This window comes from Balaenoptera acutorostrata, chromosome 3 (assembly GCF_949987535.1).
Source record: "Balaenoptera acutorostrata chromosome 3, mBalAcu1.1, whole genome shotgun sequence".
NCBI lineage: Eukaryota > Metazoa > Chordata > Mammalia > Artiodactyla > Balaenopteridae > Balaenoptera > Balaenoptera acutorostrata.
The window spans coordinates 74,411,821-74,428,454 of NC_080066.1; the positions used below are offsets into that span (position 1 = coordinate 74,411,821).

At 41.0% G+C, this 16,634-nt stretch overlaps 1 protein-coding gene across 8 annotated transcripts in view; it reads right to left on the minus strand.

Annotated features, from left to right (window-relative positions):
* The window catches only part of TLN2 (talin 2), a 446,766-nt gene that overhangs the window by 14,840 nt on the left and 415,292 nt on the right, over positions 1-16,634 (minus strand). For all 8 annotated transcript variants that reach the window (XM_057543407.1, XM_057543408.1, XM_057543401.1 and 5 more), the window contains 2 exons: positions 5,187-5,292; positions 4,187-4,311 (listed from right to left, as the gene is read on the minus strand). In XM_057543407.1, coding sequence (XP_057399390.1) covers positions 4,187-4,311; positions 5,187-5,292 — 231 coding nt within the window. The remainder of the gene's footprint in view (positions 1-4,186; positions 4,312-5,186; positions 5,293-16,634) is intronic.

Sequence of the window (16,634 nt, forward strand, 5' to 3'; positions counted from 1 at the left end):
GCTTGAATTTTTGCTAAAAGCTTGATCATGGAAATTACGAATTTTCTAAATTGAAGATCAGGATAAAACTGAACTAAAATGAAATATAAATCCAGATGTGTTTGGAGGTTACAATCCTGACCTCGTATCACAAACATGGGGTTTTTTTTTCCCCCACCGAGCACATCCTTTAAGGACTCATCACTGGCACAAAACTAAACTATACATAATATCTCAAGCTCTTATGAAACATCCATAATTATGATTTGTTTCTATAATAAACAAAATAATCTAGCAGTACGGATACAGGTTTTAAATGCTACAAGAAGAAATGGGATATAACATAATGAAATGTAATGAGTACTCCGTCTTCTAAATCTACTTGTGATTCTAACATATTCTTTCCTGTTGCCTTCTAAGCTATATTAGGAACCCCCGGAGACAGGGCAAGACACTGTAGGAATATGTTTGATATATAGTTGGATTAAATAACAACCTAATATATCAAACATATCACACAGAGGCCTGCAGAAAGGCATCCAGGTCTGACTGAGCTGAGAATGGGCACAGCATGGCAGGCTGCAGCCGCGGGGGTGGGGGGGTGGGGGGGGGAGTTGGGGGGGACGCCATTGGGGCACCTCTGTTACCTGTCTGTGGAGCACAGTGTGTCTGCAGGTGTGGAAACGGCGCCATCATTAGTATCATAGGCACAAGCACCAGGGCTCACCGACATTCTCATTTTGCCTTTACACCATCTTCCCAAGCAAACGGTGGATTCAGCGATGCCAATTTGTTATTTGTGTCTGGGAGATTCCAGGCAAAAAGAGGTGCTTACGTGTTAAGGGCCTGAGGTGGGAATATACCAGACACCATCTTCAATAAACCCCAGACCATTCTATTATTAAAACAGGCAACCTGAGAATGTGGTGAGCAAAACAATTTAAACAAAAACATTGCCCATCTCCCGAACTCCCTCAAAGCAGTGCACATGCTTCCCAGATATGGAAGCAAAGCATATTCACCCGATAGTGGGTGCCTGCAGGTTTGTATGTGAGTTACAGGGGTAGAGGTGAAACAGCAATTGCTTCCTTACAGAATCCTGAGGATTTGTGATTAATTGACTGAGTTTAGTTTTGGAAGGGGATGGGAAGAACTGGTTAATCTCAAAAGACTGGTTGATTTTTGATGTTAGATTGGGATTTTTTCTTTTTTTAAACTGGGGAAAAATTCCTTCTTGAAGTCAAGAACAATATTTTATATCATGTCGATATTACTACAGAGCAGATGGCACTGCCAGACAGGCACAAAAACTGTGGTTTAGGTTGATGATTTCTTCAAAACAGTTTTATGGATAACATAATCCATGTGGTGGGAGCCTCTGGTCACTGGGTAGAGTAAGACTTCAGATCATTCTAAAGACTCTAGAAGGACCAAGTACCCTTCCTAATAGGAAGATGGGAGTGACCTAGAGTAGGTACCTCCAAGGAAGGGACTCAACTCAACAGTTATGTCAACTGTGACCCTGGCTTTCTGTAAAAACCCACACTATATACAGAAAGGCTAGATGATCCTAGGGCAGCGTAGGGAATGCCCACTGGCCCAGGGTGGCACTCATCACAAACTTTTTAAGTGCTGTTATTTTTAAAACATTGTCTTACAAAATTTTAAAACATAGACCCTCCCATCGCTCCAATCTCACCATCATTCTTGCACATCCCCCATCTGTCTCCTTCATTCACAAGTGTTTCTTTTAACAGAGCTGTGATCATACTGAGTACATGATTCCACACCTTGTTTTAGTTTTCACTTAATATTATGCCAGGAGCATCTTCTTCATGCTACACAGTCCTATCAACCATTATTTTGAGTAGCTACATACTTTTCCTTCAAGCAGACACTAAAATTCTTGCTACTGTGAACAAGGATGAAAGGAACAACCCTCTCACGCACACGGACTTTCTTCCTCTCTGGATTTCCTCCTCAGGACAGATTCCCAGAGGTGGGATTAATGGCTCAAGTGGCACAGGTAAACCAGAAACCTCCCCCGTGGGACTGCACCGGAGTTTCTGACACTGGGTAGGCCCAGAGGACTGGTATGGCCTGAAACTGCCACCTCCAGAGCCCATGCAATGCTGCTTCCAGCTCGGTCAAGGCCATCTGACTCTGGCAAGTAATTTGCCTCTGATTCTGCATCCCTAGAGCAGGGAGGCCAACGATGCTGCCTCGTGGACTTGCTGTAAGGACCAGATGAGTTAATCTATGTAAAGCACCTAGAAGACTGCCTAGCACATGCTTGGCACTTAATCAACATGTGCTTTTAGCCTTTTTTTTTCTTTTTTTCTCTTTTTCCTAAGGTCATCAGCTCATGGATCTATGGAATAATTTTTATTTCAGGCATTCTCCTAGGAGGTAGTAGATAAAAGTCCTAGAATCATATTTTCAGTGATGGTGATATGCTGACTGCTTACTACGTCTATGGTATGTCAGGTACTGTGTTCCTAGATTATCTAATTTAATTGTTATATCAACAATCCTATGGAATAGGAACTCTAATGACTGTTTTTCAGATCAAGAATCATGAGATAAATCAATAGCTGGACAGGGGGAAGCCAGAATTCAGGGATACACAAGAGCTCAGAAGGGTCCTGCAAAAGACAATGGGAAAGGGATTGGGACTGCAGCTCTTAGAGTACGGTGAAGGGTCAATGTGAATTAGCACCAAGCTACTTCTCCAGGAGAAAGTGCATCAACTGACATGGCCCTAGCACTAGCAGACAGAGCTTTCCGGAGAGAGGAAAGTATGTGGTGAATCAGATAAGGAAAAGGAAAAACTAATTAAGTTTAAGGCCTCTAAATCTCAGTCAATGGCTGCCGCTTCTTAGCTGAAAGTACATTTTCTACTCATGATTAACTTATTTTTATAAAGCAGAAATAAAGCCAAGTCCAGAAAATGGAGTTGCCCTTACACCTATACTTAGCTCTGAAGTTTGTTGAGAAAAACTTGGACAAACTTAGACCACCTAAGACCCTCAGGTTAAGGCCAGTAAAGAGGACCCTGGCAAACTCAAAAACCAGAGGCCAAAAATCTTAAATTACATCTTGATGAGAAATTCTAAAAATCCCTTTATCAAATCTAGAGTGACTATTAGGAGATTGGCTCTAAGAATTCCATGGTTTTGAGAATGTCCGCAAGTCTAACAGATTCACTATATGTCCATGTCTATTTTACATACAGCATCAGCCTGGGCACTGCTTTTGAGCGCTTTGGTATATTCCAGTACTCAAACTCCAGCCTTAGGTTTTTTTTTTTTAAAAAAAGGTAGAATTTTAGGCACCTAAACTGGGAGATCCAACTTTTTTTTTTTGAAGAGAAGAACCAGATTTTAATTCCTAAGGTATCTGGATCCTTGGAAGGGAGGTGAGATTACAGGAACCAGTAGGGACTTGCTTGAATAGAAAGATAAAGAGGCCTCCTCTGGTTCTACCATCTTCCTACTGAAGACAGCCATGGGGGCAGGGGGACTGGCTTCTTTACAGGGCTGGGCTCTGCCCCCTGGACAGCACCAGGGCACCATTCTTTTTGGTAATAATTGTCCTCTCTACTGTCCTTACTTAAAGTATCTCTTTCTTTTAAATGACTTTCTCTTAACACATACTTACGATCTTAGTAACTAAGTTCTCAACATTTATCTAGATGACAAACATAGATGGAAAAAACACACCAGCCAACCACAGTCTCCAGCATATACTGAAAAAATCTGTTACCGGGTCCACTTTTGAGGTTCACACTACTCTCTATTGATTTTAAGAAAAGGAGAGACCCAGCATTGCTATTTCTGGTAAAAAAGCATTATGGAAACCAGAAAATTAGAGGGTGACAATCTCACATTCAGCAACAGGGACTTTCTATAGAAAACATCCAACACCTGCTTTATGTAATAGTGGAACGAAGTCAAGATTGTAAATGCCGGGATTCTTCCTCTGGATACCCAAAGGTATTTCTTGGGACGGTTAACCTGAAAGACCCACCCTTGGGTTTTTTTCCATACCCTGTAAAAAGGTGCTGGGCAGGTAGAACGGGTTTGCAGCTTGCTAGTCCAACCACAGGGAAGGAGAGGAGCTCCCTGCAGCCCATCTGGCTCCATTTCACAGCCATCCACCGGGAGACCTACTGACGTCAGACAAGCGGCCACACGCGGACACTCACTTTTGGTTTTGCTCTCGGCTTCAGTTGCTCTAACTTCTTAGCAGCAGCCTCAATGGATGCTGCAGCCCCCAGTAATTCTGTTTCTGCAATGACGGTTGGGTCTTCTGGATCCACCCACTCTGTTCCTAAAAGCAGTCCAAAGAGGGTCATTCTTGGTAGCCGCAGACCTCAGGGCAGTGACTTAATTACAAACAGTATCAGGATTTGCATGCAGGAATGCTCCATAAGCTGACTAGCTGCATTGCCCTAAGGGATCTTGTCTCCAGCTGTCACTAACATCAGCTGGGTGCAGGGGTCGGGGTGGGGAGTGCCTGTCTGATCCTGATTTTCTCCATCAGTTGTATAGACAGCCCTACCACAGGGTCAGTCACCAATGATAGTTTCAAAAATCGAGATCTCATTGACCAAGGCCTGCTTGAGTTTTACTCTGACTTGTAACTTAAAGTTCATGAATGCAAGTAAGCATCCTCAGGGGACTTGAGACTATGCTGAAAACAGAGATTTGTCATTCTTTTCTCCTGGGAACTCAGGAGGAATAGCCATTCCCCTCAAATGCAAACAAAGGGAAATTGGTAAGAAAACCCCTCCCGGGTGAGTTGATTGCTTCTTCATAACCACGAAGGGGTGTGCAAATAATATACTGCCCAGATAGCACCGTTTCTAAACATCAAGTGTATTATTTAAATGAGAATAAATATTCTGATGAAGGAAAATGCAGATAAAAATGGATGGCAAGATCCTTAAAAGAAGTGAGTGGTTCTAGATGGATCATGACATTTAAGTTGAAGCACTTAATACAAAGACTGGAGAAAAGACTTGTTTCAGGAGAATATTACTTTTTAAGTCTAACCCTACTCCCGTTTGCTTCTTAAAAAAAGTTCCTCGCTGTATTCCTTTTGACTGCATTTGCCAAGAGAGGGCCTGTGTAGGCTGCCCTTCCTCTCTGCTCAGTTTGCTGTCTAGACTGCCCCACAGGACGACACGAGCGAATCCAGCCTACCTTTCATGGCCTCCGCTGCCTGGATGAGCTCGGTCACGGCACCGGCCACGCGCTTGGAGAAAGCAGCTAGCTGGTGCTTGAGTTCTGGGGTTGGTTTCTGAAGAATCTATGGGAGAAGAACAAGTCAAACGCATAAGGAAGATGGTAGCCATTGTAACAGGAAGCCCACCCTTGCTGGTGGATGCAGAGCTGGACAACCTGATTTGAAGTTGCAACTCTGTCACCAAGTGACTTCAGAAATTTAGGGGAAAACACATAAGACTCACTGAGCTTCAGTTTCCTCACGTGAGAAATGAAAAGTTGGGAACCAGGAGTTTTCCTAAGGTCTTTCTGACATACTCCCCTAAGATCACAAGGGAAATGAAATTCTTATTTGTCCTTTTGTTTGTATCTAAAACAAACATATGCACACGGAAATTACCCAAAATGTAAGAATGCTCTGAGTGAACATGAATGCCCAAGGCTGCAGGTCAGCTGGTGTTTGTGACAAAGCAAATATGGGGTCAGAAGAAAAGTGTGACTCAGGTGGGGTCTTGGAGACAAAAATCTCTCAGAGAAGGGCTGTTCCTCAAAGGACAATCCATTTCCAGGGTTTTGACTGCAAGCTCTCCTGGGAGAAGTCCTACGGACTTTCCTTCTTTTAAACCTAGTTTAAAGGGGTTTTAAGTTTGTTTTTTGCTTTTTTTCTGGTGTTAAAAAAAGATACTAAAAATCTACCCCTAATCCAATTTAAAGGACATCCTCAGCTGATTTCTTCTCAAATTCATTCAAGAATGGAATTATTAAATGGATGAGAGCTCTCTACCATCTTCCACCACGGATTTACATTTGACTTACACCACCTTGTTCCTCCCTAATCTTGAAATTCTTCTTTCAATATTCTTTCCTGCATCTCTTACCCATGCTTCAGAGGGGTCATCTTGAGATTTAGAAATGCTAAGACATTCAGGAGGAAAGCACCACTGCTGTCTCTCTATGGACAGTTCTGAGCAGCAGACAAAGCCTGGGCTTTGGTGTTGGACAAACCTGGGTTTCAAACCTAGCTTCACCTGCTCCTGGTTTGTGAACAATGGGCAGATTACTGAACCTCTCAGAACCTGTTTTCTCATCTGTAAAACTGGGATAATGCCTACTCCTCAGGAGTGGCATAAACATCAAATGGAATAACCCATGAGAAGTATCTTGCACAATGCCTGGAACACAGTAGGCATTCATTAAATGTTAAGTCCCTTCTTGGTGTCCCATACCCTTTTCACCTGGTCAGGTATTGTACTCTTTCTCACGAGTCTGGAAAAGATGTCTTTTGGACCTATACCAAAACTATAAGAGAACTTTAAAAGAAGCTTGATAAAAAAAAATCTGGGGTTGGGGGAGTTAATGGGGTTACACATTGACCAGCCCCAGACACACCAGTGCATAGAAGACATTATGTTACACACTTGAACTGATTAGTCAAAGATTCTTGAGCAATCACTTCCCAGGCATCTATTCCCTACCGTCTTTCCTCTCGCAATCTTCTAAATTTTATATTTGCTACTGTTCTGAGTTCAGCTGCTCTGTTATTCTCATTCCCTCACCTTAGGACCTATCTACACATAGCACCATGCAGATATTAACCCAGTACAAACCAGTAAATGAGTGAACAAATGAATGAATGAATAACAGACCAACACACTACTGCAGACAAGTCCTAACATGATGGCATCCTAGACTAGTTCCAGAAGATCACCAGAACCATGGAGAGGTGGAGGGGAGGGGTTAGATGCCTTTTACTTTTTTAACACAGCCAGTTGGCAGGCAACTGAATTAAGGGTAGGTTCTAGAGTCAATGTACCTCAGTAACTGTGGTCCAGTTACTTTTCTTTCTAAGCCTCAGTTTACTTATCTATTAAATGAGCACAACAAACAGTCCTTTCATTATAGAGCTGTGGTAAGATTGTATAAATTAATATATAGTTTAATATAGTATACATTTCCATCAGGACTACTGATGGAATTGGTCTGATGTATGGCCTGGGCACCAGAATTTCTAAAAGTTCTCCAGGTGGTTCTCATTTGCAGCCAACGTTGTAAACCATTGCTCTAGATCAAATGGGCATTTGCCACTACATAATTGTAAAAGGCTTGTACTGTATTTGTCTGAAACAATACATGCTGTAAGGCCACTAGGTGAATAATGGCTACGGCTCAGGGACTAAAGAGCAAAGTAGTCCACAGGCTTTGCTATTTGCTTTTTCTGCAGTGGTCAACACAACGTGAATAAGCAAGGAGTTAAAGGTATGATGGGGAGACTCATAGTAAATGGTGCAAGACTGCGTGTTTTCCCCTAAGACCAAGAATAAGGTAAGGATATTCGTCCTCACGCTTTCATCAGTACTGTACTAGAATTCCTGGCCAGTGCACCAAGGCAAGAAAAAGAAATAAATGGCATGCAGATGGAAAGGGAGAAGTAAAATTGTCTTTGTTCATAAATAGCATGAATGCCTATGTAGAAATTTCTATGGCATTTGTTTTAAAAAAAAAAGGGAAAAAAGCTAGAATAAATGAGTTAAGCAAGGTCATAGGATATAAGGTCAATATACAAACATCAATTACATTTCTATAAGCAGTAAAAAACTGAAAATTTTGAAAAAAGCAATACCATTTATAGTAGCATAAAAAATCATGAAATACCTGTTAAGTTAAATACTGTTAAATTTGACAACAGATGTGCAAGATGTGGATGCTAAAAACTACAAATGTTGTTGAAAATATTAAAGAAGACCTAAATAAATAGATATACCATATTCTTGGATTAGAAGACTATTAAGATCAATTATTCCCAAATCTCCCCACGATCCCAGTCAAAATCCCAATAAGCTTTTTTTTTAAGATATTGACAAGATGATTCTAAAATGTATATAAAATACAAAGGATCTAGAATAGCTAAACCATTTTGAAAAAGAACAAAGCTGTAAGTTTTAGAATACCTGATTTCAAGACTCATTATAAAGTTATAGTAGTGATCAAGACAACATGATATTGCTACACAGACATACAGATCAGTGGGGCAGAAAAGAGTCCAGAACTAGATTCACACATATAGTCAACTGATTTTCATTAAAGGTGCTAAAGGACCTTTAATTCAATGAGGACAATTTTTTCAACAAATGATGCTGGAACAATTGGATAGCCATAGGTAAGAAAATAAACCTGACCCTTTTCTCACCATATGCATAGATGAACTAGAAATGGAATATAAACCTGAATGTAAGAATTAAAACTGTGTAGAAGAAAATACAGGAGAATAACATTTGTGATCTTAGCTTCTTAAATAGGGGACAAAATGCATAAATTATGCTTTAAAACTTTAAAAAGCCAGCAATCCCACTACTAGGCATATATCCAGAGAAAACCATAATTCAAAAAGACACATGCGCCCCAATGTTCATTGCAGCACTATTTACAATAGCCAGGACATGGAAGCAACCTAAATGCCCATCAACGGAGGAATGAATAAAGAAGATGTGGTACACATATACAATGGAATATTACTCAGCCATAGAAAGGAACGAAATTGCATCATTTATAGAGATGTGGATGGACCTAGAGACTTTCATACAGTGAAGTCAGAAAGAGAAAAACAAATATCGTATATTAACGCATATATGTGGAATCTAGAAAAATGGTATAGATGATCTTATTTGCAAAGCTGAAATAGAGACACAGACGTAGAGAACAAACGTATGGACACCAAGGGGGGAAGGGGGGTGGGATGAACTGGGAGACTGGGATTGACATATATACACTATTAATACTATGCATAAAATAGATAACTAATGAGAACCTACTGTATAACACAGGGAACTCAGTGCTCTGTGGTGACCTAAATGGGAAGGAAATCAAAAAAAGAGGGGATATATGTATACGTATAGCTGATTCACTTTGCTGTACAGTAGAAACTAATACAACATGTAAAGGAACTGTACTCCAATAAAAATTAATTAAAAAAAAAAGCAGGAATTTGAAAGTTTATGTCTTAGAACTTTAAAAACATTATGCTAAGTGAAAGAAGCCAATTACAAAAGACCACATGCTATATGATTCTGTTTCCATGTAATGTCCAGAATCGGCAATCTACAGAGACAAGAAAAAGATTAGTGTTCGCCTTGGGCTAGGAGTGGGGATGAAGGGAATGAGGAGTGACTGCTAAAGGGCATGAGGTTTCTTTTTGGGTTGACAAAAATGTTCTAAAATTATTATTATGGTGATAGGTGTACAGCTCTAAATATAGTGAAAACCAAGAAACTGTATGCCTTAACTGGGTAAATTTTGCCATATGCCAATTATGTCTCAATAAGGTTGTTAACAAGAAGAGAATCAATCAGGCAGGCAAATGAAAGACAAAGAAGGAAGCTGGTGAAGGGTAGCAAAGTATGTCACCCCAGAATATGCCTCTTTGGCATACAGATTGCTTTGAGTTGATTATTTTGAGAAAAATCAGACACGTGGGTGCTCTGAAAACAGGGAAGTTACTCTTTTGAAAGGGTAATTTACATTTATAAAAGAAATCTTCATTTGTAAGGGTGTCTCCCTCTCTGTACCAGTAAGAGTTGGCTGAGTGAAAATCACAAGAGAATCTTATCGATGATGAAGGCTCTGACTAAAACCTGCTAACCACCTTACCCTAGTTAACCCTGCTTTTCCTGGCCACCTCCTGTAACCAGCCTCCTCCCACCACATACACCTTTCTTTTCTTTGCCTGAAAGTGGTATTTAAGTGGGTGGCTTAGGTTACCTTGGGAATTGCTCATTTTTCCCCGGGGTATCTTCCATTTATCCATGAGGTACGCCATGTGAATAAACTTTTGTTGTTCTCTTGTTAATCTGTCTTATTACATGAGGTCTCCGGCAAGAACTCAGAAGAGTAGAGGGAAGATTATTTTCTTCCCCACACTGGGGTATAATCCTGAAAATAATTCGATAACCTTTGCAAACATTCAGTTCATCCTAAATGTTTAATATTTTATATGTAAGACATATTTTCATTTTACTTTCATTTTTATCCAAGTTCTATCTGCACTTTTTTGTTTTCTCAACTCTCTGCCTTGCTGTCATTTTCTTTCTTTTTTAATATACATTTGTCTCCCCCCGCCAGACACTGTTATGAAAATGAAAATACAGGTGACACCCTAAGAGAAACTATCTGCAGAAAATATATCTGACTGATGAAATAAAAATTCACATTTTAAGGCAAGACAAGAACAATTTAAACATAAAACTTTTCCTCTGCCCTTTGGCCTCCTCCCTCCCCTCTAGTGTGCCTTGTGCATCTGCATTACGTGTTAACAGACCTCCCCAATAGCAGAAATACCTGCTCAATCTTAAAGATCAATTTTTCTTCTTCTGACACCAGCCACGTAACTCCTTAGAAGATAACATTCCTTTCTCAATCCTGCAAGGGGTCACGATGACCCACCACTCACCTTTACACGTAGAAATCTTTGGTGAACTTTATGTACAATATCAATATATGATTTCCTTAAAGACAGCGATTGGTGCAGAATAGACTGTTTACATGATCTGGGCAGATACTATACTGGGCCGCACCTAGTGGAAGTTCTCAGCTTAAATACTTATTTATGACCTTGTTAATGTTACCAGCTATATTACTTGTATTCTGCCTATTTTACAAGATTATTGTTTCTTGCATTACCAAATGTGTGACTGAGCCTCAGATAAAATTGATGACGATTAGGTGACTTGAAATGATTGACCAAATATATAGTTCCGTAAGATCAATGCATAACTCTAGAAATGGGAAGAAGCAACCATTTCCTGGACCATAACAGACTAGTAAGACAGATGGTCCAGACACTTTTGGTTATTATTAACAGGGTCTGGTCCAGTATTAGCACTTTGAGTGGCCTATCAATGAAATCCTCGCCTGACCTGGGAATGAGTATTCCTAGTGTCGTGGACAAATTGGTCACAAAATGCCTTCTAACCCCTGGTGGAAATTAAGATACCACCACGTACCCACTAGAATGGCTAAAATTAAAAACACTGACCATTCTAAGTGCTAACAAGGACATGGAGAAATTGGAACTCTCATATACTGCTGGTGGAAATAACCACTTTAAAAAAGAATTTAGTAGTTTCCTAAGAAGTTAAAAATATACCCACCTTATGATATAAATATTCTACTTCTAGGTATTTGTCCAAGAGAAATGAAATCATACAGGCAGAAAAACTTCTATATAGGATGTTCTTAGCAGATTTATTTATAATAATCAAACCTGGAAACAACCCAAATATCCATCAACAGGTGTTCTGATTAACAGTTATGACATATCCATATGATGGAATACTACTCAACAAGAAAAGGGGGCAAATTATTGGTACACATAACAATGTGGATGGAATTGAAAATACTGATGCTGAGTGAAAAAAGCCAGACAAAGGAGAGTACACGCCCGATGACTGCTTTTATATAAAAGTCTGGAAAATGCAAACAAATCTGTAATAACAAAAAGCAGACTAGTGGTTGTTTGGAAATTTTGAAGAATAACAGATATATTCATCGTTTTGATTGTGGTGATGCTTTCACAGACGTATTCAGATATCACTACTCAAATTGTACACTTCAAATATGTGTTCATTGTATGTTAGTTATGCCTCAATAAAGCTGAAACAAAAGTTAAGGGTGTGGTAGAGAGATTCACTGAAATCATTAAAGGGGAGTGGTGAAAAGACTTGTCTTTATTTTTTTTAAATTTAATTAATTTATTTATTTTAACATCTTTATTGGAGTATAATTGCATTACAATGGTGTGTTAGTTTCTGCTGTATAACAAAGTGAAGCAGCTGTATGTATACATATATCCCCATATCCCCTCCTTCTTGTGTCTCCCTCCCACCCTCCCTATCCCACCGCTCTAGGTGGTCACAAAGCACCGAGCTGATCTCCCTGTGCTATGCGGCTGCTTCCCACTAGCTATCTATTTTACATTTGGTAGTATATGTAAGTCCATGCCAGTCTCTCACTTTGTCCCAGCTTACCCTTCCCCCTCTCTGTGTCCTCAAGTCCATTCTCTATGTCTGCATCTTTATTCCTGTCCTGCCCCTAGGTTCTTCAGAACCATTTTTTTTTTTTTTTTAGATTCCATATATATGTGTTAGCATATGGTATTTGTTTTTCTCTTTCTGACTTACTTCACTCTGTATGACAGACTCTAGGTCCATCCACCTCACTGCAAATAACTCAATTTCGTTTTTTTTATGGCTGAGTAATATTCCATTGTATACATGTGCCACGTCTTCTTTATCCATTCATCTGTGGATGGACACTTAGGTTGCTTCCATGTCTTGGCTATTGTAAATAGAGCTGCAATGAACATTGTGGTACATGACTCTTTTTGAATTATGGTTTTCTCAGGGTATATGCCCAGTAGTGGGATTGCTGGGTCGTATGGTAGTTCTATGTTTAGTTTTTTAAGGAACCTCCATACTGTTCTCCATAGTGGCTGTATCAATTTACATTCCCACCAACAGTGCAAGAGGGTTCCCTTTTCTCCACACCCTCTCCAGCATTTATTGTTTGTAGATTTTTTGATGATGGCCATTCTGACCGGTGTGAGGTGATACCTCAGTGTAGTTTTGATTTGCATTTCTCTAATGATTAATGATGTTGAGCATCCTTTCATGTGTTTGTTGGCAATCTGTATATATTCTTTGGAGAAATGTCTATTTAGGTCTTCTGCCCATTTGTGGATTGGGTTGTTTGTTTTTTTGATATTGAGCTGCATGAGCCTTGATGGAGGGAGAAAACCACTTCTGTATACACTCTGGCTCTAAGAAAGGGAACGGCCCTATGGCAAAACACCCTATTTAAATAAGGCAGGAGCAAAGGAGTTCTATTTTTATTCTGCAATTAAGTCAACATGATTTCTCATAGCAGGCAACAGATAGAATGAAATTAAAGTGCTGCTAGCGGAAGCGACGGTAATTTTAACCCTGTCAAAGACCTCATATTGTGGGTAAGCAGCAATATCGACCTGTGGTTCCTGCAGAGGCCAAGTGGCTGCTTGTCATCCTGCAATAGAAATCCTTCATGACAAACCAGCCAACAGCAAATGCAGAAGGCCAACATTGCTCAAACGCGCACTTCTAAAGCTTCATAAAGCAGCTCCCAGGGCAGCAAGGACAGGGTTCTGCCTAAATTAGATCCCATTGTTTGTAGACTGATAACTGGATTCTAAAAAAAAAAAAAATCCCCAAGGAGGGGTTCTTGATTTGGAGTTTCTAAATTCCCGAAGTATCCAGCTAGGGGTCTGGGAACCCTCTTCACAGTTTAAGGGACATTTGTGTTTATGTGCTGATGTGTCTCTGATGAGGGTAGGGTGAGGCAGGAAGTGGGCTTTTAGCTAGCTCAAGGGGGCCTAAGATCCACGAAAGGTTAAGAAAGCTGAAATCATGATAGTTATTTCTGCCTAGATGGAGAAAAAAGGAGGATGGTATTGGTAAAGGATACAAAATTAATTATTATTGAGAGATTTCTTACAAAATAAGGATCTGAACCAAATAAGACAAAATATTATTTAACAAAATTAGTTAATTATAGATGGTAGACACGCAAATGTTGATATGGTTTTCTGTTTTAAGATTTTTTTCTAAAGTAAAACTAAAATATACAAACCAGCCAAAAAAGGTGAAGAATCCTTGTCTCTAGGATAGTTGACCTGAACAAGGCTAAAGCAGCATACTTTCCCCCACGTTTTCATGTGTCTAAATTTAAGAAAAGCAGCCCCTAAAGAAGATGGCTAAACCTCCCTGGACCACCTGAAAGTGACCTCAATTTATTCCTTTAAATTGCTGGACACTTCCTCCAAACCTTAATTTCTACTTTCCTCTTTCCCCTTTTGTAAAAATTGGACAATTATCTGGCCTTTCTTCATCTTTCAGAAATGTTACTAATTCTCTTTGGTCAACTAAAAAGAGAAGTCAGCTTTACAATGACCCAGGAGGACCATCCTAAGATCTCCTGTTACAGTTCCAATGTCGGCTGACTTTCTTTTCAGGATGGAGGTACTGTGGTCATCTGATGACGTGCGTAAAGATCAGTGAATGAGGAGGAGGGCAGAATGGGGCATACTTGTGTGTGTGTGTGTGTGTGTGTGTGTGTGTGTGCATGCATGTGTGTGTGTGTGAAAATCTCTAGCTTTAACTGCTTTTTTTATTCACCACCCTCAAATAGCTAACCTTAGTATTCTTTCCCTCTACCCTAAAGGTAATTTCCACATAAATCTGATGTCTTCTCTAAATTGTCACTTTGGCTTTCGTTTTCTGATTCTGTCAAAGTTCCCTCAGAAGTGAACACTAGTTTCCGTATTTGTGCGTCTCCATTTCCCTAATTTCTTCTCGGGTCTCTACCAGCTCCGTCCTAAGCGGTCTTATGGTTCATGGTCCTCTTACGTGGAACAATCTTCCTCGTATTTAGCCTCATGTTAGTCCAGATTTCTTTGAAGTCTGCTTTGGAGAAGGAGTGAGCTTATTTTCAGCTGCAGGCCCAAGGAGACTGCTAATGTCTGCAGCTTAGGGGACAGAACGCTGTCACAGAGGTTCTACCATTTTCAGTTAGGAACTGGTATTTTTTCATGTTTATGATAATCCCCCCTGGATGTTTCCTTCCTATATTTTTATTGGAAAATACCCTTCAAAGAGTATGTGTAGGTCTCTAAAGAGACAAGAATAAAAATATGAACAAATACTTGATGCGATTGCATTCTTATCTACTCGGATGAACCATCAGCACTTGTCACCATAAAGAGGGAAAAACCTCTTTCTTGTAAAAGATGAGACAAATTCTGGATGCTGCATAAAAGTTTTCATGTCATTTAGTTTTTCTTCCTATTAATGATTTCGTTTTAGCACCAGCATTTTTCACACCGTAAGTCTCAAAACAGCTATGGAGAAAAAGGATATTTATATTATTGCCATAATTACGAGTTACAATGACAATAACTGTAGAGGAAGATGAAAGGAAATTCAGGTGGCAGGCGTTTAACAGACATGTCAACCACCACACAATCAACCAAATTCGGTCTGCAAACACACAAGACTTCAGAACCCTGTTTCTTTAGTAAATACCAGGAAGAACTCATAACGGAAAATGCATCAGGGAAGCACACCTGGCTGTAAAGTGCAATGGCTCTTGTTGGGTACAGGAAAAGACGGGAGTGGTAGCTCCCCTGTTGGCAACCTCCGGTCCCACAGGAAACCTCCCAAATCACACATGATGTGGGGTCTGCCTGTGGTATGTGCCCTTCTTCCTGTTCCAGAAGAACCTACTGATTATCACTAGGGCTGATGCCTGGCACAGTAATTAAGTGGCTGTAAAGCTGGGGTCTCTGAGTGTGTATCCTGGGAATGGCTCCAAGGCCTTCCCACAGAGGCTCTGGACACCTCAGCTTCTTTTGGGGCAAAGAGGCCACCCACCCACCCACGACCCCTTCGGGAGGCCTTGTCTTCTTCTGCTCACCAGCATGGGGTGGGCATGGAGAGGAATGGAGGAGGAGAGAGGAAGTGCTTTGGTGGATGCAGCACCTCGCTCCCAGATACTGGGAGAGGGGCTAAAGGTGGCTTGAGGTCAAGAAGGGGACCCTCTGAGGGTTCCCTCTTCCTTCTCCCCTGGGAGAAGGTTCTCAAGACAAGTGCTGGCACCTGCCCTTCCTCATGAAGACAGAACTCCTCTCCCTGGTCTAAGCTGCCTTTGTGCGGAGGAGGGAAACCTGAGATCTTCACCCCAGCCTACGCCTTGAAGGCTGCTGCCTCCTTTCCATCCCAGCTTGGGGATCTGGCGCCGCTGCAAGTGGACCCCGATGCAGTGACATTCTCGTTAAATGGCTCACCAAGAGCCAATGTGTGCAGGGGCCTGCACCTACCGACACCGGTGCCGCAGGTACAAACACAGGAGTGGAGAAAAAATAGTTTAACCAAGAAACGGAACCGGACGAAAGGGGCGAGGTGAGGATCCTTCATGGGAGTAATAGGAGGATGCCAGTATCAAATGAACAAGATGAAGACCAAAGCATGAGAGACAGAGACGAGGAAAAATGGGCGCTGGGGGACAGCCCCCACTTGGGAAGCCCCCACTTGGCACTGCTGCCGCAGCCCTGCACCTCTGCTCAGCCAGGACCGGCACCTTCCGGGAGGATTTTAACGAAGCGTGCAGCAGAGTGAGCTCAGCCATAGCCCGGGACTCCCCACAGCCTCACTTAATCCTTAATCAGTGGCCTAACATCTGAGCAAACTGAAGCCCAGCTAAGACAGTGGTAATGCAACTATTTACTTGGCAGAGCCAGGATTTGAATTCAAGCGTTCTAAACCTAAGCCGTTATGCTTTCCACTATACTTTCCAATGTTCGGATGTAACAAGATTCCATGTGCCTAGAATAGATGGTCCCATCAA